This window comes from Lissotriton helveticus, chromosome 2_1 (genome assembly GCF_964261635.1).
Source record: "Lissotriton helveticus chromosome 2_1, aLisHel1.1, whole genome shotgun sequence".
Classification (NCBI taxonomy): domain Eukaryota; kingdom Metazoa; phylum Chordata; class Amphibia; order Caudata; family Salamandridae; genus Lissotriton; species Lissotriton helveticus.
In genome coordinates this window covers 2,079,647,837-2,079,673,756 of record NC_136059.1, presented here as the reverse complement: position 1 = coordinate 2,079,673,756, position 25,920 = coordinate 2,079,647,837, and the positions used below count along the sequence as shown (strand labels likewise).

General features: G+C 49.0%; 1 protein-coding gene across 5 annotated transcripts in view; it reads right to left on the bottom strand.

Annotated features, from left to right (window-relative positions):
- The window catches only part of CLCN3 (chloride voltage-gated channel 3), a 509,534-nt gene that overhangs the window by 98,683 nt on the left and 384,931 nt on the right, over positions 1 to 25,920 (bottom strand). For all 5 annotated transcript variants that reach the window (XM_078677053.1, XM_078677057.1, XM_078677054.1 and 2 more), the window contains one exon: positions 24,175 to 24,297. In XM_078677053.1, the coding sequence (XP_078533179.1) occupies positions 24,175 to 24,297 (123 nt within the window). The remainder of the gene's footprint in view (positions 1 to 24,174; positions 24,298 to 25,920) is intronic.

The following is a 25,920-nucleotide window of genomic DNA, read 5'->3' as shown; positions in this document are numbered from 1 at the left end:
GGGACCACTCTACAGGAACCTAACTTGGGCCACTGGTAATAGCGTAAAAAGATTCGGGATGCCTAGGCCCCCCTAGTCTGGGGGTCGGTAGCTAAGTTCCCTCCGCATGCGAGGGCGACCATCAGCCCACACAAAGCAGTTGATTTTACTTTTAAGGGTCTGAATTTTCCTGGGAGGAGGCTTTACAGGGAGTACCTGGAAAAAGAACAGTATTTTGGGTAGAATCAACATCTTTACAGCTGGGATTTGGCTAAGTCAGGAGAGGCAGTAGAGCCTCCATCTATTCAAGTCTGATTTTATCTGGTGTGTCAAATTCCTATAGTTAAGAGCAGTATTTTAATTCCCAGGTATGGAATAGATGTAGATGCTATACATTGTATCGGAAATCGGTGTGTCAAGTCTTTCTGCGTGGGTAACAAGAGGCTTTAGGCTGAGGGCCTGGGATTTGTGGACATTTACTCGAAATCCTGCAGCTTGGCCAAATGTTTCAAATCCATTGAGAAAAGCAGAGAGCAAAATAGATCGGTCATCCAATGCCACCCGAACGTCATCAGCATAGAGACTGAGGGTGTATTCCTCTCCCCCAAATAGGATGTTTGTAATAGAAGGATTATCTCGAATTCTCTGAGCCAGGGGGTCCATGTATATCGCAAATAATAGAGAGGGGCGTGGCTGCGGCGCGGCGCGGAATGGCTGCCTGGTGAAGGAGCTCTGCTAGCCGATAATGTCATCCTGCACTAACATCCTGTAGCAGAGCCCCCAACCGCAGATAAATCGTGGCGTGACTGCGGCTTATAAGTTGGGAACCGCGTCGGTGGTATTACGGCGGTCACAGTGGCGCAATAGCGGAGTTATCGTGATCGAAGGCCGGAGTGGGCTCGAGAGAAAAATGGCGGCGAAAGGACAGTGACGGCCGAACTCCGGAGCTGGAACCCCCTGGAGGTGTGCAGTCTGACGGACATACCCAGGTGCTGAGCGGTGGCGGACTGAGAGGGGCAGAAGCGTCACGTTGTGTGCCCAGGCGAGGACGCCGTATGCGGGGTCCGTGCCTCCTACATCCTGTACGCCGGAGCGAAGCCTGCGTTGTGACCGGCAGTGAGGGCTCGCGGCTTGGAGCACTGTCGAGGGCGGAGTGCGGCTCCCCTGAAGCGGAGGCCCGAGGCGGCATCGAGGCACAGCAGGGCGGAGCGGAGACGGGGCTCTTCTGAGGGGCGCGGCTGGAGGAGCTTGGCAGGGGTAAGTGAGACGACTGTTTGGGCTGGGCCTGGGCTGCTGAGTGGCGAGGCTGGTGCCGGGCGCCATTTCACTGGGGCACGGTGCGGCGAGGGCCGCTGAGCGATGGGGGGCACTGGCCCATAGTTGAGCTAACAGGGACCCAGGGGGGCCGGGGGTTGACCTCCGGAAGCTGGGGGTCTCTGACTGTGGGCACCGGGACCAGCCCTGATTCATTTTCGGGTCGGGGGAGTCTGGGTGGCCGCAGAGGGCTGCCGGGCAGACGGGGGAAGACGCTGGCTTGGCGTACCACAGAGCTGAGGGGCACATAGCTTTATGTCTGGGCTCCGAGGCCGGCTTATCGGAGGGCCCTACGTTGCTAAAGCCCTAACGCTGCTGCACAGGAGGGACCGGGGCTGGAAACTGCGAGACTGCGTAGGATCTGGCATTAAAAAACTTACACTGCAAAGTGGAGACTTGGTCTGCGCTGCCTTGGATAGGGTGCCGCGGAGGGGACATCTTAGCCTGTGACTGGTGCCATTTAGGCTGAGACCTATTTATAGAGGCAATTTGAGGCACGAATCTGCAGAGTTGCCTATCATGGGGAAGTCGGAACCTCAGCAGGCCAAGTTACAGTTTGAAAACAAGCGCAACACAAGAACAGCGGATGGCATGGGCGACGGTGGAGCGCTAGGAGGGCATCAGGGCTCGGAAGAAGATGCAGCTGATGACACGCGTTCTATATTATTGGAACTCCGAACTGGTATGAAAACTATTGATGGGAAGATAGACGCTCTAGCTGCTGGGTTGGATGTGGTTTAAAAAAAGGTTGAGAAACACGAGCAACGGTTGGATGTTCTCGAAAACCGGGTCTCGGGCACTCATGATGCGCAGGCTGGATCCAGAACGCAGATTCTGCAGATGGAAAAGATTCTGGCGGTCATTAGCGCTAAAAATGAGGATTTGGAAGCGCGCTCTAAGCGCAACAACCTGCGCATTGTAGGCCTATCGGAGACCACACCCATATCCAAAATGGAGACATTTGTAGAGGAGCTGCTGCGTGAACTGTTTGGCCCTGCACTTTCCGCTGTTATGATAGTAGAGCGGGCGCACAGATCCCTGGGGCCCAGGCCCAAGCCAGGTGCACCGCCTCGTCCTATCATAGAGCGCCTTTTGAACTATGCTGACAGGGATGTGGTGTTGCGTGAGGCAGGGCCAAGGAACCGGTGATGTATAAGGGCGACAAGTTGTCGTTCTTCCCTGATTACACCCCAGGAGTGCAGGCGGCGAGGAAGGAGTTTGTGCCGGTGAAAAAACTGTTGCGAGAGGCCTCTGTGCCGTACGCCATGTTTTACCCAGCCAAACTGAAGATCACACTCGAAGAACAGGCGCACTTCTTTACGGATGCAAAATCAGCGTTGAAATGTACAAAGCATATCTGCAAGGGTAGAAAGGCGACTCATCTGAATGACAAGACACCCGAAGACTCTGGTCTGAATGATGCGGACTGAGTGGATAGCGATTTGTAATGAACAAGTTGGCACAGTGCGCTGACAAAAGGGACATATGGAGGCATGTCGGATGTGGTACAGGCACTACTACCTGCCCAGTGTGGGGATAGGATGATTCGCAATTCATTGTCAATATACACTGTTGGTTTGATTGATGTATAACGTTAGCCCCTATACTCAAGGCCTGACTCTGAAATGGCGGGGGGGGGGGCATTTTGGGTGTAGTTCGGCAACCACACTACGGTGTGGGTGTTCGCTGCTGGCCCACTTCCCCTAGCGGGAGATCCCCGATTGGTGGTTTGCATGGAGCTTATTGACTTTTGTTGGGAGGGTGAAGGGAGTGCATCTCGACCTGATTGGGAGGTTGGAGTGGGTGGCGGGTGGGCAGGATTGACAGGGGGTTCATTGTACATTGTATGTTTTATGAATTATATTTTGTCATTCCACATGAGTACTTCGATACGCACAGAGAATGGTTGTGCCGGCATGAGAGGCACCCTGATGGGAATAAACGGTGTAGAATCAGATATCGCTACTTAGCGTGGCATGGCGGATGCATGTAGGCTGTTGACTTGGAATGTCAGAGGATGGAACTCATCGCAAAAAGTCAGGCAGGTGTTGGCGTATTTAGATAGACATGCGATTAACATAGCACTCTTGCAGGAGACACATCTCACCAAATATACGGATGGGGGAGTGGACAGTAGATGGGCGGGCTTCAGATTATCGGCTTCATACTCTTCCTATGCCAGGGGGGTCATGATCCTGATAAAAAGGGGGTGGACTTTCAACCTCTGCACACGTATGCGGATGACGAAGATAGATGTGCGATAGTCTGTGGCAGACTGCAAGGGAGAGTGGTCACCATTGTGAATATCTATGGCCCCATTGCAGACGATGTGGCCTGTGTACGGCGAATGAGTGGGGTATAGAGAGAGTGGCCGGAGGCCCCAGTGTTGCTGGGTGGTGATCTCAATACCTATTTGGATGCGGAACTGGACAAATCCAATCCTCTGTCGCACCGTACCCCCAAGGTGGCCCAGATGTTGCAATGTGTAGCACAAGTTACTACTTGTGTAACGATATATCTGTAAGAGACATTAGTTAGTGATAGATTCCTTACCTTAGAATATCCCCAGGCGTCAGACTGGATCTGGAAAATTTTGCGTAGAAATACCCCTGCGTGCCGGCAGGCGTCGTCCGCGGCTCCGCGTCGGTCGTCGTTAGCGCCAGAATGACGTCACCGGAGTACTTAGACGCCGCCCTCACGCGCTGACGTCAGTTCTAATACACAGATTTTCCGCGCCAGATACGCAGAGCCATGATAGAACCAACACTGATGCCATGAAACTAGGGCCCTGGAAGGGAATGACCTTAACCCTAGATATCGGTTCGCAGAACGGGAGGATGGGTGGGCCGGTAAGGAATCTATCACTAACTAATGTCTCTTACAGATATATCGTTACACAAGTAGTAACTTGTGCATCTGAAAGAGACAGGTTAGTGATACATTCCTTACCTTAGAATAGATACCCCAGCAATACTAACCCCGGTAGTGGGTCTGCGAACCAATAATCACACCAGTAGGTCCTGGAGGACCGAATGGCCAAAGAAGCCATCCCTCCGGACTTGGCTGTCCAGGCAGTAGTGTCTCGCAAACGTGTGCAGCGAGGCCCACGTAGCTGCCTGGCAAATGTCCTGCAAGGGCACACCTCAGTCCAGGGCAATGGTAGTCGCTGTGGCCCGAGTGGAATGAGCCCTCAATCCAACAGGGGGCTCCTTCTTGGCCAAGGAGTAACACGCCTGGATACACAAGATGATCCACCGAGAGATGGTCCGCTTGTGCACCGCCTTTCCCTTCTTAGCGCCCACGTAACCAACAAAGAGTTGGTCATCCACCCGGAACTGGCGTGTGCGATTCAGGTAGTAAGAGAGCGCATGTTTTGGGTCCAGACGGTGGAGCCTCTCTTCCTCTTTCGAGGGAGGCAGAAAGAAGGTGGGCAAGGTAATGGACTGCCCGATGTGGAAGGCCGTGACAACCTTAGGCAGGAAAGAGGGTCTTGTCTGCAACACAACCTTGTCCGGATGGACAGAGAGGAAAGGCGGTGTGGAAGAAAGAGCCTGGGGCTCACTCACTCTCCTGGCAGAGGTGATGGCAACCAGGAAAGCAGTCTTCAAAGTAAGAAGACGGAGAGGACAGTTATGGAGTGCTCAAAGGGAGCACACATTAGGTAAGTAAGAACAAGGTTCAAGTACCACTGGGGCATCACGAAAGGAACAGGAGGGAACATGTGTGTGATGCCCTTCAAGAACCTATTTACAATCAGGGACTCGAATAAAGAAGGCTGATCAGGAAGCCTTAAGAAGGCGGAAAGGGCAGAAAGGTAACCATTGATAGTGCCCAGAGCAGAGCCCTGCTGGGCAAGAGAAAGAAGGAAGAGGAGTACCTCAGAAAGGGGTGCAGAGAGTGGATCCACAGCCTTTGCTGTGCACCATGCCACAAATCTGTTCCACCTGCAGGCGTATACCGACTTTGTGGAGGGACGCCTGGCTGCCAGAATGACATTACAGACTTCAGGAGGCAAGTCAAATGGCCTCAACTGTCGCCGCTCAATCTCCAAGCTTGTAGGTGGAGACTGGACAGGTTCGGGTGGAGGACCGTCCCCTGCTGCTGCGACAGAAGGTCCTCCCGAAGAGGCAGACGAATCGGGGGATCGACTGACATGCTGAGTAGCTCGGGATACCAGTATCTTCGTGCCCAGTCCGGAGCCACAAGGATAACCTGGGCCCGGTCGTGCCTGATCTTCTTCAGCACTCTGGGCAGAAGTGGTATAGGCGGAAAGGCGTACAATAGACCGCAACTCCACTCGCGACGAAAAGCGTCTCCGAGCGAGTGCCGCCTTGGAAATTCCAAAGCGCAGAACTGATGACATTGCGCGTTCTCTTCTGTGGCGAATAGATCTAACCAAGACTCTCCCCACTGCTGAAAGAGACCTTGCGCCACGTCCGAGCTCAGACGCCATTCGTGATCCATCATGCACCGACGGCTGAGTTCATCCGCCCTGGCGTTCAGAGAACCTGCCAGGTGTTGAACCACCAGGGTCACGCCCTGATGTTCCAGCCACTGCCAGAGGCGCAGAGCCTTCTGGCATAGGGACCACAACCCCACCCCACCCTGTTTGTTGCAGTACCACATGGCGGTGGGGTTGTCCGTGAACACCTGCACTACACTCCCCCGGACAGAGGGGAGGAATGCCTTCAGTGCAAGTCAGATCGCCCGCAGCTCCAGAAGGTTGATGTGGAGCTGGGACTCCGCCGGAGACCATAGGCCTCTGATCTCCGCGTCCGTCACAACCACGTGCTCCGGGTGGGGTAGGGAGAGGGATCTGCCACTGACCCAATTGCGGTCCGTGAGCCACCACTGCAACTGCCTTGCAGTGCCCCCTGAGATCAGGACATGGTCGGACAAGTTGCCCTGATGCTGGGCCCAATGAAACTTCAGGTCCCACTGCAGAGCCCGCATCCGCCACCGGGCGTGATGCAACAGAAGGATGCAGGAGGCCATCAGCCCCAGAAGCCGCAGCGTCAACCTGACTGAGACTCGGGATAAAGGCTGAAAGGTCAGAATCAGAGCCTGAATATCCCGAACCCGCTGTTCGGGAGGATAAACCCGGAACTGCGCCGAGTCCAGAACCGCTCCGATGAAGAGGAGCTTCTGAGAGGGACACAGGTGTGACTTCGGCACATTGATGGAGAACCCCAGCAGGTGCAGGAGGTCGACCGTAGTCTGAAGGTGGCTGACGACTGTCTGGGGCGAGCCCGCCTTCAACAACCAGTCGTCGAGGTAGGGGAAGACTGACACCCCTAACCTGCGCAGATGAGCTGCGACCACTGCCATCACTTTCGTGAACACCCGTGGGGCGCTGGTAAGGCCGAAGGGGAGCACGGTAAACTGAAAGTGCTCATGGCCTACCGTGAACCTCAGGTAACGCCGGTGGGCCGGCAGGACGGGGATGTGAAAATATGCTTCCTGCAAGTCAGACGCTACCATCCAGTCTCCGGGATCCAGGGCAGCTAAGACCTGAGCCAAAGTCAGCATCCTGAACTTCTCCTTCCAGAGGAAGCTGTTGACGTTCCGTAGGTCCAAGATAGGGCGTAGGCCCCCTTTGCCCTTCTTGGGTACCAGAAAGTAGTGGGAGTAACAACCACACCCTACTTCTGGCCCAAGAACGCGCTCGATGGCCCCCTTGGCCAAGAGGGCCGTGACTTCCTCTTGCAGAAGTTGCAAGTGATCCCCCGACATGCCGTGGAATTGCGGTGGCATGGCTGGAGGGGTCGTCTCGAAGGGGAGGGAGTAGCCCCTTTGGACGATTTACAGCACCCACCTGTTCGACGTGACAGTGCGCTAGTGGAAGTGGTGATGGCGAACCCTGCCCCCCACTGGCGTCACATGGGCCTGAAAGCACTGACTAGGAGGGTTTTGAGGCAGGTGCTACGGGGGAAGGTGTGGACTGGCCTCGCCGTTGTCCCCGACCACCGCTACGGCGGTTTCCACGGCCGCCACCGCGCTGTTGAACATTCTGCGGTGCGTGGCTGGCAGCCCGTGTGGGGGCGCCCCTTCGGTGGCCACGAAAGGCACCCGTTTGCTGGCATGGAGCAGAGAGGCCCAAGGACTTGGCCGTAGCCCTGGAGTCCTTAAAACGCTCAAGCGCATGGGTCTGCCTTGTCGCCAAAGAGGCGACGGCCATCAAACGGCATGTTCAGGCCTGGACATCGGCCGAAAAATTGGCGGACCTCAACCAGGCGTGGCGTTGAACCGCCACTGTGGTCGCCATCGCTCTGCCCAGTGAGTCCGTGGTATCCAGCCCACACCGGATGGAATATCGCGCTGCATCTCGACCCTCCTCAAGGGCTGGGGCGAGTTTAGCCTGGGCCTCCTCCGGGCATTGTGGCAGCACGTCCGCGACTGTGTCCTACAGAGTGTGGGTGTAGCGGCCCAAGAGGCATGCGGTATTGACTGACCGCAGTCCCAAACTCAGGGACTAGAACACCTTCTTCCCGAATTGTTCATACCTCTTGGATTCCCGATCGGGCGGAGCCGTCGGGAATGCGGATTGGGAAGTGGAGGCCTGGATGACCAGGCTCTCGTGGGTGGGATGGGTGGAGAAAAAGCAAGGGTCGCCCGGGGCCGGGCGGTAGCGTCTGGCCACGTTCCTATCCACAGGCAGACCTGTGGCGGGCTTGGACCAAGTGCCCACAAGAACGTCACACAAGGCCTCATTAAACGGCAGCAGAGGCTCAGTGGAGCTTGCCTGCGGTTTAAGGACCTCAGTGAGGAGGTTAGTCCTCGCGGCCGCTACGGGGAGCTCAAGGTGTAAGGCCTTGGCCGCCCGCGTCAACACTACACTGTAAGCAGGCCCCTCCTCCGTAGCCACGGTGGGAGGGGAGACAAATCCAGTGTCTGGCGAAGTGTCAAGTCCACTGTGCCAGAGGGTCCACAGACCCCTCCCAATCACCCTCGTCACCCATCTCCTGCAACTCAGGGTCAACAGATGGGGCCGGTTCGTGGAAATAGAAATCTCCAAACGACTTTGAGAGCGCGCTCAGCGGCGCCGCTCCGGCACCTGAACCGGACAGAGGGTAGGATCGGGGGCGGCGCCCATAGCAGGCGCCGGGGGCGACACCCACAGGGCCAGCGCCGGCGAGGTCGTGAGGTCGACCGGCGACGACCCGGATCCAGAAGCGGATCCAGGGAGGGCCTGCGGCGTCGGGGCAGAAGCACCCGACGGCGTCGGAGCCGAAACACCCGACCCGCTAGGCCCTTCAGCCGGGACCGTTGGACCCGGAGGCGACACGGAACCCGGCTGAGGAGGGAGGGACCTCATGGCCATGAGGTACCGCTCGACCTCCTCTGGCGTCGCGTCATGCCCAGGGACCCGAAGGTGTGGGGCAAACGGCGACGTCCGCTACTCCGTCAGAGCCGAGTGGGTTGTGTCACCCGAACCTCTGGCCGCATCGCGTGAGCGTCGGGGTGGGTCGGAGGAACGATGACATCTCTCCGACCTCTCATGCCTCTTACCTGAGGACTTGGATCCGGACGACCGATGTCCACTCCCGGAGCTGCGAGGGCTCCGACCCCGCGACCGGTCCCTCGACCTCCTGTGGGACCGGGACCTGGAGCGGCGCGGGGCCGACTGCCGGAGCTCAAGTCGCTTGCGGGACCGCTCCCGCCTAGCTTTAGACGTCAGGACCCGGCAGTCGGAGCAGGTGGGGTTGTCGTGGTCGAGGCATAAACACTTGAGACACCGGCAATGGGGGCCGGTAACCGACATCAGTCGGTCGCACTTGGAACAGGGTTGAAACCCGGGCATCCCTACCGGCACCGTGGGAGTCGAAGACTCGAGTAGAGAAATGATCAAAAAGTTTAGTCAAAAAAGACTAAGGGGTAGAGCTTCTCTGGATCTGCGCTAGCTGGCGCAGAAAAAAGAAGAACTGACGTCAGCGCGCGAGGGCGGCGTCTAAGTGCTCCGACGACGTCATTCCGGCGCTAACGGCGCTGACAACAGACGCGGAGCCGCGGATGACGCCTGCCGGCGCGCAGGGGTATTGCTACGCAAAATTTTGCGGATCCAGTCTGACGCCCTGGGGATATTCTAAGGTAAGGAATCTATCACTAACGTGTCTCTTTCAGATATGGAAGAATTTGGAATGTTGGATGTATGGCGTGTTAGGAACCCACAGGTGAGAGTGGGTACGCACGCGACACCTGCTCATGGTAGCTGGTCGAGGTTAGATTATTGGCTAGTGGGGGAAGAGGTAATGTGTTGGGTACAGGAGATTCATCCACTGGCTCGTACATTGTCAGATCATAATCCCATCAAATTAGAAGTGATCTTCCCCTCAACGCGACGTCCCCCGTTTACGTGGCGCTTGCGTTCTGAAGCTCTGCTAGACCCAGTATATGAGTCGACGGTCAGAGCCGCAATTACACAGTACTTCGAACTAAGCAAAGGGTCTGTTGTTGAGGCTGCCACCTTGTGGGAGGCCTTTAAAGTCACTATAAGAGGGGTTTGCATAAGCACAGCGGCGGGCATATTAAAAGATATACACTCGCAACTGGGGAATACGGAGGCTGCACTGCGCGAGCTGGAGCGTAAATATGAGGTAGACCCTAGAACGGATATGCTGACTGAGCTGCAGAGGTTACTCAAGGAATTTGAGGAACTGGCAGACACGGAAGTAAATTACCTGTCACATAGGCACACAGCTAGACGATAAGGGGAAGGAGGCGGACCGGGGTGGGACTTAGCGCTTAGGATCAAAACACGATTGGAGCAACCGAGAGTGGACAGGATTGTGGATGCCCTGGGGAATGACCACATTGAACAAGGAGACATATTGGAACAATTTTGGAGGTTTTATGCAGATTCATATAGGTCCCGCGGGAAAGTGTCGGAGGCAGACATGGATGCATACCTGGATGATGTGGCATGCGCCTGGCTATCTGATGTTCACAGAGAATATTTGTGCTCACCGATAGATGAACAAGATGTGAAAACCGTGATCGCAGCCTTGGCTAACGGGAAGGCGCCTGGTCCAGATGGACTGACGGTTGAATTTTATAATAAATATGCAGACATTTTGGCGCCACACCTCCTTGAAATGTATGCAGAGGCTCATGAGTCTGGGGAATTGCCTCCCTCACTACGGGAGGCGATGATGATAACATTACACAAAAAAGATAAACCGACGGACAGATGCATTTCATATCGCCCACTATCTTTGCTTAATATAGATACTAAAATTCTGGCCAAGATCCTAGCGACTCGCCTACAACCACTGATGCAGAAACTGGTTCTGCCTGATCAATCAGGTTTCATACCCGAGCGATCTACATCATATAATCTACGTACGGTCTTCTCCATGTTCCATGTTCTGGAGCCAGATTTGCAGGCGGCGGCGGCGGCCGTGTTTTTGGACGCGTCCAAGGCACTTGACTCGGTCGAATGGCATTATCTTCAATATATATTGCGTCGTATGGGATTTCCACCACTATTTCTGCAGTGGATTGCGGTGCTGTACTCCAAACCGAGTGCGAGGGTGCGAATAGGGGGTCTCACGTCGGACTCTTTTCCTATTACAAGGGGCATGCGGCAGGGGTGTCCCCTATCACAATTAATTTTTGCTTTGATATTAGAACCACTGGCGTGTGTGATCAGACAGCGGCATCGTGAGGCAGCACTTAACTTTAACCATCGCCCGGTGGGTATATCACTCTATGCAGACGACATGGTTCTCTTTGTTCGGGAACCGTCCAAATACTTAGCACAACTGCTTAGAGAGTATGTCCGGTTTGGCTGCCTGTCCGGGCTTACTATAAACTGGGATGTCTTTTGTAATACCGTTGACCACTTCGACTACCTGCCCAGACTTGGAGTTTCCGTTGGTGTGGACCGCAGATTCAGTTAAATACTTAGGAGTCTGGATACAAAGGAACCCGCAGATTGTGGTCAGGGAGAATTATGGCAGAGCCTATACGGTGCTGGAAACGCAAGTAGATAATTGGATAACGTTGCCGCTGCCATTGGCAGATCGCATTGCATTGATAAAGATGGTGGTGCTGCCGCGGTTCCTTTATTTATTCCTTAACATTCCCATAGTGCTTACACAACAGTTTTTTAAGATGCTGAGAGGTCAGCTGATTCGGCTGGCGTGGGGAGGTAAACATGCTCGAGTACAGTGGACGATTCTGGTTAAGGGGTACAAGAGAGGCGGATTTGAGGCCCCAGACTTCTATGTGTATTATCTAAGTGCACAAGCTCAATATTTGTATTATTGGTACAGGACGCATGCCTTCATGCCGCATGTTGCGGTGGAAGAGGGAGATGCGGCCCCGGTCCCGCTACACAGCGTGATCACGCATCGCCGGCGTGGTACTCCGAGGGCAGAAATCAACTCGGTGGATGCTACCATATTTGCCTGGTGGAACATTGGACAATTGGCACAGAAAATGCCACTCTATGCACCGGCTTTATACCTGGAGTATCATGCTGAGTTCTCCGTAACACAGAAGAAGCCGTCACTCTGATTGTTAACTGAGGCAGGACTCAGAACTATGGCAGATGTTTATGTGAATGGCTCAGTTCTGGCGGAAGAAGATCTGACCTACATCAACAACCAGTCGCTGTTGTTTCGGTTTGCTGTACACAGGTTGCGGCATGCACTCAAAGTGCACTACCCCACATACCCACAGGAACCACCTGCACTGACCTCATTACAATACACACTCACTGCCCCCAGAAATAGAAGTTTAGTTTCAAAACTATACAAAATGATAAAGCTTGAAAGTGTGGAGGGCCAGGATCGTAGTTGGGAGAGATTGTCTGCTTGTCTGCCTGAACCCATTGCGGAGACGGACTGGAAATACATATGTGGTCTAACGGGAACGCTGAGTATGAATGGCAATTTGAGGAGAATTAATTTTAAATATATACATCAGGTATAAAATACTCCACTGAGACTGCATGGGTACGGACTGCGTGCATCTGCGGAGTGTAAGCGCTGTGGCCGTGACAATGCAGATTTTATGCACCTGGTCTGGGACTGTCAAGCGGTATGGGAATTCTGGGGAAAAGTGGTGAACTGTCTGAACGAAATGGTGAATGTGGGGCTAAGCTGTGAGCCACTTGCCTGCTTACTATGCTGTGTGCCACGCATCAAAGGAGTAACCGGCAAGTTTGTGCGCCTTGCATTACTGATGGCGGCTCGGAGGGTGGCTATGACATGGGGGGCAGGAATAGACCAAGAGTGGGTTTATGGATCAAAGACCTGGTATACTGCAGAGACAATTTGGTGGCCTATGCTGTGGAATTGCCTGAGATTTCGAAGCCCAGAGACATTTGGGAACCATTAAGAACGTATCTACTCAACCAAGAAGAACCTGCAGCTGTTTAATAGTGTATGGGGAGGGTGGATTTACTCGTTATGCGTGGTTCAGCCTACAGGTATGATGGGCTTGCAGAACTAGACGAAGTGCGTGGAAGCGGATGTAGACAGCTTATTTTTATTTCTCTTTATTTTTTCTTTTTGTTTTCCTCTTTGGTTCGAGGGGTCCTCCTTGGTTTTGTGGGGGAACATTCTATCACTGTTGGAAGTAATTTATGCCTTGTTATAATGCTTAGAATATGTGATACAAGGTACATATGCTTTTCAGATATTAGATAATGTGGGCATGCATTTTGTACACATGGCGATGGAACATAGTGATGGTGTAATTGCCCTTTCATTTCTTTAATAAAAAGTTTTAAAAAATTAAATAAAAAAATATATTGCAAATAATAGGGGCGAGAGTGAGCACCCTGGCGCGTGCCTCTACAGATTGGGAACAAAGCTGAAGGGTAGCCATTCACTCTCACTATTTGAGGCTGGATAACCAAAATTACTGAGGACCCACGAGCAAAAATGTTTCCCAAGACCAAAGTGTTTAAGTGTGGCAGTCAGATATGGGAAATGAACTAGTTCATATGCCTTTACAGCATCAATCGCAAATCGCATGCGTTCCCGGTCCGAACGCTGGGCTTTATCAATGAGGTGCAGTTACCTTTTAGTATTATCACTACATTGGCGGTGGGGTATGAAGCCTGCTTGGTCTGGAGCAATGAGGTCTGGTGGTAGGGGGCCTAAGCATGCCACTAGGATGCCTGTAAAAAGTTTAAAGTCAAGTTTAGGAGGAAGATGGGCCGGTATGATGCGCAGTAGCGCTGGTCTTTGTAAAGCTTTGGGGTCACAACTATAGAATCCGCTAACAGAGATGGCAAGATTGAATAAGGGCTGTTGACCGCGTTGAACAATCTAGTAAGTAGGGGGGCCAAGATCGAGCAGAATGTTCTATATAAAAAAAAAGAAAAGAAAAAGAAACACTGTAAAGCAATCCAGACCCGGGGTTTTGAGGAGTGTCTGTTGGGCTATGCTGGAGATAACCACTTCCACTTGGATCAGACGATCCAGGTCTGCTGCCTGCTCCGATGTTAGTTTTGAGGTGCGGGCATCCAAGAGAAATGCCTCTGGTCCATCTGTGGGCAACTGCTCCTCTGCATATAAATCTTTGTTAAAGTCCTGAAAGGTTGACGCGATTTGTGGATCTTTACTCTGTTCCAGACCCTTAGAATTAAACACCGCCTAGACTCCTGCGCCTGACGTTGTATTCTTAGTCTATTGGCCAGCTGACGTCAACATTTGTCTCCACCAACATAATACATGTGGCGAAGCCGGAGAGCTATGTATTTTGCTCTGTCTAGGTCGATCCCAGACAGTTGAGAGTGGGTCCATTCAAGTTGCCCCCATATCCGGGGGGCGCCTGTGAATGTACTCTAGCTCTTGAGTCAAATTCTTCCTTTTGTCCTTACGTAGCATGCTGTCAGCCACAGAGATTGTGATCAGTTCACCTCTGACCACTGCCTTCAGCATCTCCCACAATGTAAAGATGAAGACATCAGGCACATCATTGATAGCCAGATAATCTCCCAGCACTTTGGTACTTTATTTAACAACTTCAGGGCATTGTAACAGGGTTTCTCTCTGTCACCGAGATCTTGTGGGGGCGGGTTGTAGCAGAGGGAATTTTAGGGTAACTGATAGCACGGCCTGACTTGATAAGGAGCGGGGTTCTATCACAGAAGTCAAGGCCATAGAATTGCCACATGATGAGCCTAAAAATAGTCCAGTCGAGCGCACGTTTTGTGTGCATGTGAATAATATGTATAGTCTTGTGTTCATGGGTGTATTGATCGGCAAATGTCAGATAACCCCACTTACCCCAACCAGAGCACCCCTTCTCGAGAAAGGGCCCCAGCCTGACAATGATGGTGGGCTAATTTGTACGGATCATTATCAAGGATTAGGTTTAAATCCCCTCCCAAAACAATCAGCCGGTCTGGGGTGATCAGTAACTCGGTAACTGTGCGGCGAAGGAAAAGTTCCTGCCCTTCATTAGGTGTGTAAATGAACCCTAGGGAAAAGGTATGGGCACCCACTGTCACGGAGTAAGCCAGCAATCTACCTCTAATTTTGGCTTGTTAGGGGCCTATATTCCCTGGAAAGAAGGCAGAGACCAGGATCGCTAGCCCAGCAGGTTTGGTGGGATTTGACAAAAACAATTGTTGGGGGGAATGTCTTGGACCAAAACCTATAAGTGTCACTGGTGAGTAGGTGCTTTTCTTGGAGGCAGCTGTGGGCCCAGTGTTCCAAGTAAGACAATAAGGCACATTGCTTAGTGGGATTATTTAAGCCCTTAACATTAAGGGTGAGAATCAGAAGGTTGCATGACATGATACTTAATAAGATAGAAGGCTATGGAAAGGTCTCGGGAGTGGACAGCGAGATGGGTATGAATCTCGCAAGATATATTGGAAGGCAACCAGTAGTAAAGGCAGTACCAGCCAAGATAATACCGCTACTAGTGGGTTCCCAAAAAGAAAACAAAAGAAGAACAAAAACAAAATAAGTAACCATTGTAACACTTCATATAGAGTCAATGTCAAGGGTTTAGCGCCCAATTCGTGAAGTAGAAGAGAGGGTGTGTAGTTGCCTAATGCTCCCCTCCCCACCCCCGCCAGGGCCCCTCAACTAATGGAGAGAAAGGAAGAAAGGTACAGCCAGCCTCATAACCCTGCTGCCTCAGTCAGATCTCCAGTGAGTGATTCCAGCACCGCCTGGCGCTCCTTTGCTGTTGTCTCTGGATCTGGGCACATTTCTGTAGGAGGTATTTTGGTGATCTGTCGTTTACGATTTCTCACTGTTCCCTGTTCACTCCGCAGAGCTCAGGATGGCTCGGGTGAGGGTTCGTCAATGCCCAGCAGTTGTCAGGCCTCCAGCGAACAAAGCTGATGAAGTTTCCCAGGCAGGCGGAAGACAATGCTGAAAGGATGACCCAACTTCTGTTGAGTGGCGGCAGCAAGGTCCTGGTATACCATTGGGATGAATCCCCAGAATTATATTGGATGTTTGTCTCGGGCTGCTTGAAGGATTTACTCCTTTAATGGGAACTCATGCACACAGGTCAAAATGTCTGCAGGAGGGGCCAAAGCTGGTCTTTTGGGGTCCACTCTATGGGTCCGATCCAGTTTGATGACAGTCTCTAGGGGACCCTCTAAGATCGAGCAAAGGAGTTCAGTGGCAAATACTGTGATGTCAGACCCATCCGCATCCAAGGGGACCCCTTTATTGCGAATGCTATTGCGTCTCAATCTACTGTCTAAATCTTCTGCATGTGCCTAAAGGTCTAGGTGTTGGTCACGGAGTCGGAGGACCTTTGTTGGAGTTGTTAGATTTCTTCATCATGACTCAATTCTGGGTCCTCGAATGATGAGACCCTGTCCCCCAGGCTGTCTATATCTCTGTGCACATCCTTAAGGTAGTTAAAGAGATCCTTTTTAATGGTCTGAAGTTCATCTTGTAGAGAAGCAAATTTTTGATTGATGTTGATCCAAGAGTTGGAAGTTCTTATTGTAGATGCAGAGTTGAAAATGCATGCATTTTTCCAGAAGTTTCGCCAGAGTGGGGATGTTGGAAATAGGGCGGAAGTTGTTAAGATCAGAACCGTCTGCATTAGGTGTTTCTAGAATGGGGGTAAGCTGCCCTACTTTTATACAGTTTATGATAGTGCCTTGTAATAGTGAGGAGTTAACAATATTAGACCATAAGGGGAGAATGGCAGCTTTTATTTCTTTGAAGATTGGAGGTGGTAGTGGGTTGCTGAAGTGGTTAGATGGGTTGATCACTAGAAGAAAGTTATAGATGTCACTTTTGTTGAGGGGAGTGAAAGGGTGCCCGGAGGCATTGTTCTTGGGGACATCTCCATCGGGACCAAACCAGTCAGAGCCCAGAGAAGCAAGTGTGGAAGCGAACCCTGTAGTGGGGAGAAGATCACTCTTTGATTCTAGGTCAATTTCAAGGATTTTTGTTTTTCCCAAGAAGAATGCTGCTAATTCCTTGTATGTTGGGGGAATGATGTCATCATGGTCTGGCCAGTTAAGTACGTTGAGCGATTGTTGCTTGACGTTTTCAGAAAAGATTTGGTGATGTATTTTGGCTTGGTTAAGTTGAGTTCTAAAGACCGCTGCTTTTGCATCTTTGATTTTTCTGTTGTAAGAGTTCCTAACTGATCTAAGGTGTTTATGTGTTTGGTGGAGAGTAAGGATCTCCAAGTTCTTTCGGGTGAACTTAGACAGCGACGTTCAGGTTGTCATTGAACCAAGGATTGTGGATTTTGGTTGAAACATTTGTTTGTTGAAGAGATGGAATCAAATATGTCCGAAATAGAGGAATTATAGAAGTCTGTGAGGTCATGTACATCCATCATGCCTGCTTGGGAAGTCAGGGCAGTGTTACATCGGGTTTGTAAGTCTTTGGGATTAATATTTCTGAGGTTCCTGTTCCATTGTTTTGCTTGGACCCTCTTCGTAGTACCTTCCAGGTTGATAAAGAAGATGATGCTGTAGTGGACCGACCAGTCGCAGGGAATAATGGTTTCCAGTGTGATGTTGTTCCTTTTAGATATGATAAGGTCCAGTGTTTCACCCTTGTTGTGGGTTGGGCTGGTGCAGAATTGGGTCGGCTCATTGTCAGATAGGAAAGATATTAGACAGTTCACTGCGTAGCCGTTCTGGTTGTTCCAGTGGAGGCTGAAGTCTCCAAGGAAGATTTGGGACACTTGAGGATCCTCGTTAGATTTGATGATTTCTGTAATCCCTGACTGCCCTCGGGATTGGGTGTGTAAACAGACCTCAACACAGAAACACGGAAATAATGCAACCAAGACCCCAATGTATGTGGAATAGGATTTATGAGTTGCTCGAATACAAACTGGACTCAGTCTTGCACAATCCAGCTAGAACAACACGGGTTAACACCACCCTATGTGTTTCTATACGTTCACACCGTCCTCCGCATGAGTGCCAGTCCTGACACTCCCCAACGGAGGGCACCGTGCTAAGTAGTGGCCGACAATGCGACTCGAGCCTTTCGCTATTCACACAATTGTCTATGCAGCCTTCTGAACCGTCCCCCGCAAGAATGCCGGTCCTGGCACTCACCAACGAGGGGTACAGTTAGGCCTGGGTGAGTAGTACAAGAGGCCTATGGAACTATGGGCATCCAGACTGGGGTGTTCCTTAATCAGGGTTTGATTTGGGTATCAAGTCAGGTTTAATAGGGTGAGCAGTTGACCGCACTGGCTCCCCTATGTTCAAAGTCAATATTCACAGGGCAAGCAGTTAATCTCACATGCTCCCCTGAGAGTAGGCCACACGGTACTAGCGCTGAGGTACATGGTAAAACACGGGAGCAGCCGCTCACGCGCTAATGTGAACCAACAAAGTACTTGGAGGACCTCAGTCTACAAACAAAGTCCTCTGACAGCGAGCGTGATCGGAATCGCCAAGCAGAGCGGCCGCTCCAACTCCGCTCCGAAAGTACACTCTGGGATCCAAAGTGTTCAAGCGAGAAAGGGTCGTAGTCCCTTACCTTGCGGTGTTTCCCCAGTCTGATGGTTCGGCTCGAAAATATCCGATGGGTTCCACGGGTGCCGCCATTGCTTATGTACTGCCCCTTAGTGTGCACATGTGCCACGCAGCGCCTCAAGGGAACGGTAGTTCCTTCCGGGGTCGTCAACCCGGAAATGTAGTTCATTCCTTTCCGGGATCGCGATGTTGTGTCTTCTTCCCGGTCTTCGTTCCGGGACATATGACAATTTCCATGAATTGTTCAACGAAGGACAGATGTGTGTAGTTTGCTAATGAGGCTGTTATTGCTTGAGATGCTGATGCAGAGATATTCACAGGTGGGCAAGGTGATGGTTTCTAATTTATAGTGAGTGTGCTTCGGTATATGCAAGCTATTTTCCCACCCTGTTTAAAAGTTCTGTCAAGCCCAATTATGTCATGGCTGGCAGGGACTAGTTGGTCAAGTATACGAATGGAGGAGCGGTTTAGCCAGGTTTCCATGAGAATAAAGATATCAGGCTCATTGGTTAGAATCTGAAGTTGAGAAATACGCATTTCAGTTGACTAGTAGAATGGGTAGTGGGAGTCTGAGGTATGTTAACGCACTTGAGGTTAACGCTATTAATACTTCTGTGAGTGGGTTCTCTCTAGGGGCTAGCTTGAATGGCTTGGATTTGACCCCAGTAGGTCTGGTTAGTGTCTATTAGGTTTGTATAAGAGAGGTTTCGGCTGTGGATGTCGATGTTAGATAGATCAGCCTTCAGTCTTCTGGGAAGCAATAAATATTTTGGGAAGGGTAACGTTTTTGAGTTAAGATGAGAGGTGTGCGGATCTAGGGCAAGATATAAGCTTGTTTGGGAGCTGGGCCAGGTCCCCGGGGTACTAGTATGCGTACGCATGGGCAGAAGCTCGATAGTGATGGCTGTCATTTTCTGGAGTTTGTCCGTGAGGTGGCGCAGGCAGAGATCTCATCCAGGCGTACGGCCCGGTCAGTGTGGTGACAGTTGGTTAAGGGTTATGGTGTGAGTTCCAGTAGGGGGGAGAGGATGCGTGAGAGAACTGATTGAGCAGAGGCAGCATTATTATGGTCAAGGATAACAAGTGAATCATGTAGGTCTTGTGGAGGAGCAATCTATGTGGAGAAGGGAGCAGGGGTTGGGGGAGGGAAGGTGGGCATATCGGCTGCGAGTAGGGTGTGGGCAATAAGAGGTTGAACGATTTGGGTGGTATAGGTTCTACGGATGGTAGCTTCCAGCATCGGTACGAGCTCAAGGCGTGCTTGGATGAACCTTGCCAGGTAGTTCCACAAGAGAGAAACAGAGCGGGAGAGGGAAAAACGGTGGGGGGCCCGTAGTTTATCTGCATAGGGGCCAGAGGGGTATGTGTCAGTGTAGCGCAACTAACCATTTGATTCAAAGGCCCTGCTGGGGAAGAGAGCTCTGGCGTTGCTAGGTCAAGAGACTGGCTGGGGTAGAGATCGGGCCAACCGGCGTGTTAGGATGAAGGCAGTCGGTTCCTCGTCTATCAGGGACCAGACCACCGTCTGTGCCAGGATCTACAGAATGGTGATCCTGAATGGAGGAGGTGCCTGCTCAGGCACCGCTGTCAGGAACCCGACCTCCATTTCACAGAGCCTTTTCATGGCGGTCTCACTGCCATAAAAATGCTGTTGGAAAGGGATTTAAGGGTCCCCAAGCAGGGCCCTCCCCCAGGCCTCTGCTAAGGGGGCACTTGTAGTGCCCTTGCAAATATCCATGTACCGTGTGCCAAGCACCACATGGTGCCTGGCAAATGGTGCATGGATGTCTGAAAATTGCCCTTTTCTACTGCGGCTTGTGCTATGGCCCCCTTTCCGGCTGCAGCACAAGTCACAGTAGAAGAAGGCACTTTACGACCGCCTACTTGACAGTCTGATCAAACTATGGTAGGTGGGACTGCTGACTTTTTGTCAGATGGAATTAATCCTGCTTCAATTGCAGACAGACACTTGTCTGACTGCCATCGTAATGAGCTCCTAATTGAGGAGTTACAATACCTCATTACTCAGGACTTATTCTTTAAAAAAAAGTTTAAATGTCCGAGGCAAATACTAGAAGTTAGGAGAATGCAGAGGATGTGTATCTACAGCTACACATGCTACGAACATATAGGATGCTGGGTAAACCATACAGAGCCATAACTCTATTGACAACAAAGGAGCGAGTTTAAAGGGGAAAAACTGGAGGCTCAAGATCAATCCAGTACCCTCCTAGCTTGCTGAAGTGTATGCCTGGTTCAAACACATCTTGATAGTTGTGTTAGCATTGAATTATCGTTAAACCCTCTTTTGAACCTTCTTGAAGTATGCCTCGGGTAGATGATTAATTTGAGATTCAAGCTCATTCAAATAGATAAAGTTATATTTTAGAAGACGTGTTTCAGCTTAATAATACTCCCCAACTTCTTACTCTCCTTTTCCAAGGGTGGATCACTGATAGGCACCATGTTTTGTAAAGGTTTTCATGCAATTGTGATAATAAAAGAGGTGACCAATAGGTAATGCAAATAATATTTCCTAGAGATATGGGATGACATGGGGATTAGCTCCAGGCATTTGGAAGTTCCTTTAAAGGCTTTACCTCATGTGATACCATGAGTAGGATAATAGACTGTCTTTATAGGAATTTAGACTTGTCTTCAAGTCAGTATTGACCACCATCTCAATAATTTCAGCATGTCCTAAATATCAGTTGGTGACACAAGCCAGGCATATCAGCCTCAAATTTTGGATTCTACCTATAACCTATGTAAAGATTCTCATGCCTTTGTGTCTCGTCTTCTCAAGGCTCACTACAATGGGAGGTATAAGACTCTTGAGAGTAGCAGCTTTTAGATACATTTTGGAATTGTGCAAGGAACCACAGGTGTAAAATTACTATTGCCAGATACCCAGGACTTATTGTTTGGGTTCAAGGACGAAAAGCTTTCATGGTTATGTTGTCCACTTGATAAATAGGCCAAAGCCTCTGCAGCACAAATCCTTTGGCTGCTACTTTTCAATAACACAGTTTGGATCTGTGAAAAAGGGTTCTCTGCAATGAAGCCAAGATTTGTATCAATATGTATACGTTATTCAAACAGTATGTATAGGATTCATAATGCAAAGCCTTCAATATTAGGACTAGTGCTATAACGAACTACAGGGCCCTGTTAGCTCAGCTTGTGTCACTGACCGTGGTTTCAATACAATAACAATGTGTATGAATGTTGGCAAAATTTAACAATTTGAAACTACTTATAATGATCCCACATTGCATAAAAGCAAGATCGGTGATTGATTGCTTTTAAAATAAAATGCACACAAAGGCAATTTGTAACGTGAAAAAATGATTGTACAAGTACCATTTCTCCCAGTCATCATTTAGTAAAAGGTGTGTAATGCTGCCAATATTTACAAAAAGATTAAAATGGAGAATCAAAGTAAAAGCATTATGAGCAACATGAAAATAAATTAGGGGACCAGCTCTGAAAGAAAAGCCACAAAAGTGAACCCGCGTGTACGTCTCTTTCCATTGGTACAGATTCTGGACTTTCATGAATTCACACAACTTTACAGTAGCAGGCCTGGAAACCATACTCCTAGCAAACATCTGATTTCAATTTCCGAACAAGTAAATACACATGTGTAGATTCGCTTAAGAGAAAATCTGCACCTTGATTTCAAAATCACTTCATCACACACCTTTTTTTCCACACTGGAAAATGTTTTATGCTTACCCATACCAGGAGTAAATTTCCAAACTTTTCTATTGTGGGAAAAGATTGGGGAGGAATGAATACCCTCAAACATGTAATTGTGTTGGTGTGCAGAGACACGTAAGGCAAACAAAGCATGGAACTACCGCTTCTGGCCAGCTTCTAGCCCATGTGTAAATTTGAGATAATGTGACAAAATCGCAGTTTTGCTGGAAAGCATACAGATATAACATAAGCTCTGCAATATTATCAACAGGTGCTATTATCAAAATGCTGATAAAATGAAAATGCTTCCATAATTGGTCATCGCAATACATGGCACCATAAGGGAAAAGTGGATTATTCTGCAGCCAAGTAAGTTTCTGCAGCATTACGTCCCTTGGATAAGTAGAATTTTATAAATGTTCACACCCATGAGGACTATAGTTTCTGTTGGTCTGTTCTCGGACTGATTGTTATTAGTGACTTGCATATAATATACTTATGGGTTTTCCAGAATGACTTAAGTGCTTCCTTAAATTTAGTCTAGCAATATTTTAGATTAAGAAATTTTCACCTAGAAAGATTTTGATTGCTGCAGAATGTGTTTGTGCTCTTGTTAATATTTAATGATGAAGTCTTTGAAACCTGCACCAATATCTAGTCTCATACAGTGTTAGCCTGGCCAGTTGGAAACTATGTCACTCCTAGATGAGCCAGTTTTAATGGGCCAGCGTGTGGGACTTGTTTTTTTGGGGTTTTTTTTTTTAACATAGCTCATAGGACCAAAAAACTGATCAACACACTGGCCCTGTCAAGCCTGCTCACCTGGTAGTGCAAAAGTAACAGACCACCCAACAGAGCAGCCCAAAACTGGTTGGAGATTCTGTATCTCAGATTGTTTTTAGATATAAGTACCTCAAACCTCCTGTCAATGAAATCTTTTTCAAAGCTAGCACTGAAACTCTTCAAAAAAAAGAAACGTATCTGACACTATTGTTTGTTTCTCTGTATTTAATACAAGCAGCCCGTCCCGACGTTGTCCGGGAGCAATTAGGCTTCAGGGCCCCCGCCCGCCCCGACGTTGTCCGTGGGTCCCCCGGAGCCTTCCTCCATATATTGCAGTATTATACCTCTATGTTTACTTTGTACGCTTTTGTAACCTGCACACGTAACTTTTTCCTCCTGTAATGCACCGTTTGGCTCACTTTTTTAATGCTCCGTTTGCTTCCTCTTGCTACCTGCACACGTCACTTTTTCCTCCTATACCTCTATGTTTACTTTCTACGCTTTTGTAACCTGCACACGTAACTTTTTCCTCCTGTAATGCACCGTTTGGCTCACTTTTTTAATGCTCCGTTTGCTTCCTCTTGCTACCTGCACACGTCACTTTTGCCTCCTATACCTCTATGTTTACTTTCTACGCTTTTGTAACCTGCACACATAACTTTTTCCTCCGGTAATGCACCGTTTGGCTCACTTTTGTAATGCTCCGTTTGCTTCCTCTTGCTCACGATGTACGCTTTTGTAACCTGCACACGTAACTTTTTCGTCCAGTAATGCACCGTTTGGCTCACTTTTGTAATGCTCCGTTTGTTTCCTCTTGCTCACGATTTTCATTTTTGCTTCATTTTTCCGCCGCTCACCGCTCCTAAATAAATAAATAACCTACCTCATCCGCCGCTCACTGCTCCTCCCCGCCTGTCCGCCGCTCCTCACCGCGCCATGTCCGCCGGTCCTCCTCGCGCTCCTGGACGCCGCTCCTCCTCGCGCTCCTCACGTCGGGCACGCACGTGGCGGCCGGCGCTTCTTCCAAGGGACTACTTTTTTTTCCAATAAATTTTTTTAATAACGTATATTTATTACGTTTATATAGCCTATGTCCATCTGCACACCCTGACGATTACAACGATGTATCGGGTGTGTGGGTTGGCGCTGTGGTTCCCGAGTTTACCCGCCTCAAACGTTCAAAGTTCTTCCTTTATAATAGTAGTATAGATATAGATTTCTATTGTGCAGTTAGGTGACAGATTTGCACACAATAGTGGTAGGACAACTGTGCAGTGGTACTAAGTAGACAATTGTATTCTTAACAGGATGATCTGCTGATTAGAATCCAGGTAGAGGGTGGAGAATTAGGCATTTTGAGGTTTACATTAAAGTGTTAGGTACATTAATTCTGCCACGCATTTCAAGTACCAATTTGCGTTCATGGAAAACAATTTTGAAAAATATACCTCTGGAATTCCTGAACCACACGCATAAGGTGCAAACACTTTCACAAGGGAGACTGCCAGGAAGGCAAAGCTCAAGGCCCAGAAAATGTACACAATGTAGTTCATGATATAGGATCCTGGGCCCTAAAATATCAAACAAAAAAATTCAGTTTAACAACCATTCAAAACTGAAATGTAATATTATATTAAGGAGAAATAATTTATAACTCAATTTAACTGACACATTAATAGTCCCATTTACATCAAACCTTCACATAAGTTTTATAGAGGTTGTATGATAATGCATCAATGAACAATTGCAATTAGAGACAATGTAACAAATGTGGGACAAAGATTGGAGCAGATTGTCTACCACAGGACTAGCATTAGTAACTTAATAGAAAAAATTGAAGGAAACTATAATCTGTTGTAATAGTGCTTCACATCAATTAACACGTAAATCAACGCCAGAAAACAAACACAAAAAACATTTATTTAGCAAAAATATGTTTTCAATTGGCTGTTCAAAAGCATACAATTGAAAGTTAGGTAATCACAAATGGCAGTAACTGCAGATACCCTCTGACTGGAAACAACACCAAATTGTTCTGTTGTAAACATATTTATTGTTGTAAACATATTTATTTTTTATGAAAAAGCCAAAACATCACATGCACCCTCCAGTCTACATCCCTTAAATATATATATATATATATTCAAGGAATCATGAGGTTCCGCACGAAGATAAATCAGTGATATGAAAATCAAACATATATATGAATTGGAGAGAAATGCCTTCTCCTACGCCCTACACAAATCATCTCTTTCATGCAGAATCTCGTTTTTCTTAAGCATAACAAAAGGAAGTCGCCTGTGGCCACCAAAGTTGTGCTATAATCTTGGCTTATCTATGAATGCATTTCTTTCTCCTAATTCCACATAAACAAGTTCAGTGCCCTCTGTCGTTTTGGACACGTGAAGTGCCCTCAATTCCAGAAATGTAGCTAAAGTAAGATTTCAGGATCGCCTTATTTTTCTGATGTGTAATCTGTTCCATTGCTTGTTGTTCAGAGTTTTTAGACACACCGCATGACTTCCACAGAACTCTTTTTTTCCATTTAACGGCTATCCTTTTTCCGCTATTACCAGTAAATGTCGCAATATCTTTTCGTAGCAATGCTGGTAGTAGAAGCTGCTAACCAGTCCCAAGACACATAATCACGATTAGGCCCGCAGGCTCAATCCATTTAGTTCTGAAGAAACTGGCTGAACACCAAGTTCTGCACATGTAAATCTTTAATACTGGAGAAATGTAATTAATTCAGTACAATATGTTGTCGTCTAACAAGGCATCCCTTGCTTTGAAACATATCTTCTCCAGGAGGAACGGATGCCTTGTAAGAACACAACATATTGTGTTGTATTGAATGAATTACATTTTGTAAGTATGTGCAGAACAGTGGTTATCAGCCAGTTTAATCAGAATTAAATGGGTTGAGCCTGCGGGCCTTTGCCACATTATGTAATTGCTCTTAATTTCATATTGTGAAGGCCTAATCAAACAATATTTAAGGCCAATGGGATAAGGAGGCCCAAATCCTATGATTTCTTTCCAAAACGATGCCAACTTGGGGAAATTCAAAGAGATATGCAAGACATGAACTTGTTCTCACGCTGCTTCCAAGATAGCACAGAGAGAAACTAAACATCTGAAAGACAATACATTGTCAGGCTCTTGAGTAGAAAGTTCATAAGTGTAAAAGAAGC